This window comes from Alosa alosa, chromosome 5 (genome assembly GCF_017589495.1).
Source record: "Alosa alosa isolate M-15738 ecotype Scorff River chromosome 5, AALO_Geno_1.1, whole genome shotgun sequence".
In the NCBI taxonomy this organism is placed as follows: Eukaryota; Metazoa; Chordata; class Actinopteri; order Clupeiformes; family Clupeidae; genus Alosa; species Alosa alosa.
The window spans coordinates 29,056,433-29,061,432 of NC_063193.1; the positions used below are offsets into that span (position 1 = coordinate 29,056,433).

The following is a 5,000-nucleotide window of genomic DNA, read 5'->3' on the forward strand; positions in this document are numbered from 1 at the left end:
CAAGGAACAGGAGCGTCATGGCAGAGTCAGTGCCTCAAAAAAAGGAAAATGTAAGACGCATTTCAAAGTGTAGGCTATTGTCTCATAAGAGTAAAACATAATGATAGGCCTAGTCTTGCACGCTGCACTGTTTGTAACAGTGAATTTAGCATTGCCCATGGCATGGTTAAATGATGGCAAAAGACATGTTCAGGCGAGTTTAACAAGTGTCAATTTATGTGCATATTATTCAGGCCTATACTAGATGGCTAGTTGCCAAGGCTACATGAAAAGACCAAACTACCAAACTACCAAAATCTACATATTTTATTTTTTTACAATTTCTATCTAGGCCTTCCTTATTTGGTGTACTGACTAGACATTATTGAACAATTGAACATATTAATCTGTATTTAAGTAGGCTAAAGTTTTTTTTTTTTGGGGGGTTTGGGGGGCTTTGTGATACCTCCCTGAAATGACTTTTTGCAGGTTGGGATGTCTGTATGTGTGTGTGTGTGTGTGTGTGTGTGTGTGTGTGTGTGTGTGCACTTACCTCTATAGCTTCTGTCTTGTAGGCCAGCTGGCGCTCCAGCTCTGCGACCTGATTGGCCGATGCGTCCTGGACTTCCTGTAGAGTGAACTGAAGCCTCTGGACGTTCTCCAGCAGTCGGAGGATTTCTCTGTCCTTAGCAAAGAGAGCCACCTCCAGCGGGGACGCAGAACACTCATCCTTCTCCCCCCTCTCCTGAGGGAGCCAGCGAGAGAGAGAGAGAGAGAGAGAGAGAGAGAGAGAATGAAAGGGAAGGATGGAGGAAAGGAGAGAAGAGGAGAAGAGAGGGGTAAGAGTAATAAGAGAGAGAAAGCGAGAGAGGGGAGGAGGAGAAGAGAGGAGGGATGGAATGAAAGAGAAGGATGAAGGGTGAAGGATGAAGAGTGGCAAAGAGTGTCTCTTTTAAATCTCCACATCAAACCTGTGTGTGTAGATGAGTTTAATCAGGCAGCCTTAGAGATGGTTAATGAGGTGAACTGGGCTACACTGCTCCCCGAGACAGTCCTGCTGCTTCACACAGCCCTCAGAGATGGACACACGCACACACACACGCACACGCACACACACACACCACCCACACACATACAGGCACAGCACCAATGACAGTCCCACTACTTGACAGAGGTTACACTACAATATGATGAGATGGTGTGTGTGTGTGTGTGTGTGTGTGTGTGTGTGTGTGTGTGTGTGTGTGTTGTACCTTTCCCTTGGTGTCCTGTGTTGGGCAGCTGGTGGTCTGAGAGTTGGTCAGCTGTTCCTTTAACCTCTCCACTTCCCTCTGAGCTATCTCTGCTCTCTGTGGAACAGAGGAGAAACATTACACACACACACACACACACACACACACACACACACACAGCCCTTCCACCTCCCTCTGAGCTATCTCTGTTCTTTGTAGTGTAGAGGAGACACATGACAGACACACAGACACACAGACACACACACACACACAAACTCTTCCAGGTTTTGTCTCTCAATCTGTCATATACTCCAAGTGAGCCAGCAAAAACCAAGATTTATACACAGCTATAAAATCTGAGCTGTCAAACACACCAAATCGTACTGAGTCTGAAATGAGAAAGTAGGCAATTTGTGTGTCTGTGTTGTGTGTATCTGGATGTGTGTGTGTATGTGTGTATGTGGTGTGCGTGTTAGACTAACTCAGCAACATGCTTGTGCACTCAAACGAGGAAACAGGTGTGCGTGTACACACACACACACACACACACACACACACACACACACACACACACACACACACACACACACACACGCACACACACACACACACACACACACACACACACACACACACGCACTTCCAGCCACTTCTTAAAGCTGTGCTTCTGAGAGCTCATCAATCACTGTTATGTGAGATTACAGGTGTTCAAAACCAGCAAGAGGAGGAAAGAAGCAGAGAGGAAAACGATAGAGCACGGCTGGTGGGAGAGAGAAAAAGAGGTAGAGAGTGAGTGATGAAGAGAGAGAGTGATGGAGAGAGAGCGCCATGGAGAGAGAGAGTGACAGAGAGAAAGAGATGGAGAGAGAGTGATGGAGAGAGAGTGCCATGGAGAGAGAGAGTGACAGAGAGAAAGAGATGGAGAGAGATAGTGACAGAGAGAAAGAGATGGAGAGAGAGTGCCATGGAGAGAGAGCGAGAGAAAGATGGAGAGAGAGAGAGAGGGACTGAGAAAGAGATGGAGAGAGAAAGAGAGAGAGAGAGTGGGGCTGAGAAAGAGATGGAGAGAGAGAGAGAGAGAGAGAGAGAGAGAGAGAGAGAGGGACTGAGAAAGAGATGGAGAGAGAAAGAGAGAGAGAGAGAGTGGGGCTGAGAAAGAGATGGAGAGAGAAAAGCAGAAAGAGAGAAATAGATGGAGGGAGAGAGAGTGGGACTGAGAAAGAGATGGAGAGAGAGAGAGTGGGACTGAGAAAGAGATGGAGAGAGGGAAGCAGAAAGAGAGAAATAGATGGAGGGAGGTAGAAAGAGGGAGAGGTGTGTGTTGTTTCTCTGGTGTGTGTGTGTGTGATTGTGCTGAGATGACTCCCTGCACTTTTCTTTCCCAAACTGTTTACCTGCACCGCCACACACCAGCTCCTAATTAATGATTCATTTTCAGAGCGTTTATCTGAGGGCTGCCAGTGCCCAACCAGCCAGCCAACAAAAGCGGACAGTGAAAGAAACCACAGAAGAGACAGAAGAGACGAGAAAAGACAGAAGAGATAGAAGACAGAAGAGACAGACAGCAATGAGACAGAGAGTGCAGAGAGACAGAAAAAGAGACAGAAGAGACAGAGACAGGATGAGTGCAGAGAGAGAGAGAGAGAGAGAGATAGAAAAGACAGAAGCGAGAGGCAGGACAGAGTGCAGAGAGAGAGAGAGAGAGAGAGAGAGACAGAAGAGACAGAAGAGACAGAGCGAGCGGACGAGTGCAGAGAGAGAGACAGAAGAGACAGAAGAGACAGAAGAGACAGAAGAGACAGAAGAGACAGAAGAGACAGAGCGAGCGGACGAGTGCAGAGAGAGAGAGACAGAAGAGACAGAAGAGAGGGGAAATCACTGGGAGGAGGAAGCAATCAGGCGATGAGGTGGCAAACAGCTGCAACACTTCCCCACGTTCCCCCTCTCCTCTCCCCTCCTCTCCTCCTCCCCTCTCTTCTCTCTCCTCTCCTCCCCCCCTCCTCTTCTCTCCCTCCTCCTGTCCTCTCCTCTCCTCTCTCTTCTCTCCTCTCCTCTCCTCTCCATTCCTCTACTCTCCTCTCTCTTCCTCTCTTTTCCTACACCCAACTCTATCTCCCTCTCCTTCCCCTCCTCTCCTCTCTTCTCCTCCTCTTCTCCTCCTCTTCTCCTTCTCCTCCTCCTCCCCTCCTCCTCCCCTCCTCTTCTCCTCTACCCCTCCTCCTCTCTCCTCCTCTTCTTCTCCTCCTCCCCTCCTCCTCAGCTCCCTCCTCCTCCTCCTCCTCCTCTTCTCCTCCTCCTCCTCCTCTCCTCCCCTCCTCCTCCTCCTCCTCTCTCCTCCTCCTCCTCCTCTCCTCCTCCTCTCTTCTCCTCCTCCCGGTTCGTCTCTGCAACGCTGTGCTCTTCTCCTCCTGCATGAATCACACTCAGCGGTCGCCCGTCCACCGCTGTGCCTGCCCCAGTGCACCCTGGGAAGGTACCTAATCATCGTTTCTGAGGGGTGGGGGGGTGGTGGTGGTGGTGGGGTGAAGTTCAGGGGGCGTGGGCTGGGTGTGTGGGGGTCTAATTAAAGCACAGGCTTGATTACAGGGATGATTATCTTAACGAGAGAAGAGCTCAATCAGAGACAGACAGAGTACCCCCCTCTATCACACACTCACACACACACACATACACACACACAATTACATACAGACATATACATGCAGAGAGATGTAAACCCACATAGACACACACACACACACAGACAGACATACGCACAAACACAAACTTACCTGGTTGGCTTTTTCCAGGTTTGAGACCAGCAAGCCAATTTCTTCCGCCCTGAGAACAAACATCACATATTTTAGATAAACACACACACACACACACACACACACACACACACACACACACACACACACACACACACACACACACATACACACACAATCCTCAACAGCCTCCCTCACACTAAAATACAACGTAAGCACAAACTTTCACATTTTAAATGTCACCCAGAATTCATGCCCACCCACACATCCATTGAAAGGCAGACAAACACACACACACACACACACACACACACACACACACTCACAGTGAGTATCCCTCATGTTTTTCACTCTTTTTGTTGATCCTGCAGAGCGGCACACACTCTCCAGTGGAAATCTCATTTGAATAGAGTTAGTGTTGCAGTGTGTGTGTTGGTATGTGTTCTCATGCAGTGTGTTTGAAGTTTACCGGCTCTTAGGGAGCGGAGCTTTCATAAGGGAGGTGTGTGTGTGTGAGAAGAAGAAGCAACACAGGCATAATGTGTGTGTGTGTGTGTGTGTGTGAGAGAGTGGGGGGGGGGGTCACAGGCATAATGTGTGTGTGTGTGTGTGTGTGGGGACATCTCTCAAGTGCCTCCAAACAAAGACGTACCTTAAATTAGGCACGGTAAACATCACAGAGCAGCTCTCTATTTCCCTCTCTCTCTCTCTCTCTTTCTCTCACACACACTCTCTCTTTCTCTGGTATACACACCTCCACACAGAAAAACACAAACACACACACACACACCATTCCGCATGCCGAGAGGGTTCCTAGTCATTGTGCCATTTCAACTGTCTGTCAGACTCAAAAAAGTGCTCAGACTGAGTTACCTCTCATTGTGTGTGTGTGTGTGTGTGTGTGTGTGTGTGTGTGTGTGTCTGGACCTAGGATCACTAGGATGTCCCGTCCTCCGCTTCATCAATGGACGTGTTGAATCAGGACAGCTGCCAAATGCCTCCCACTGAACACACACTTCAGCACTTGATGAGCGCTGCT

General features: G+C 48.8%; 2 protein-coding genes across 3 annotated transcripts in view; both read right to left on the minus strand.

The window, feature by feature from the left end:
- Positions 1–5,000, minus strand: part of LOC125294633 (tripartite motif-containing protein 16-like) — a 587,664-nt gene that overhangs the window by 376,147 nt on the left and 206,517 nt on the right. The gene's annotated exons all lie outside the window — the stretch shown is intronic.
- The window catches only part of cux2b (cut-like homeobox 2b), a 177,854-nt gene that overhangs the window by 18,053 nt on the left and 154,801 nt on the right, over positions 1–5,000 (minus strand). Inside the window, 3 exon segments of the mRNA XM_048243534.1 lie at positions 533–724; positions 1,233–1,328; positions 3,983–4,031. Coding sequence (XP_048099491.1) covers positions 533–724; positions 1,233–1,328; positions 3,983–4,031 — 337 coding nt within the window.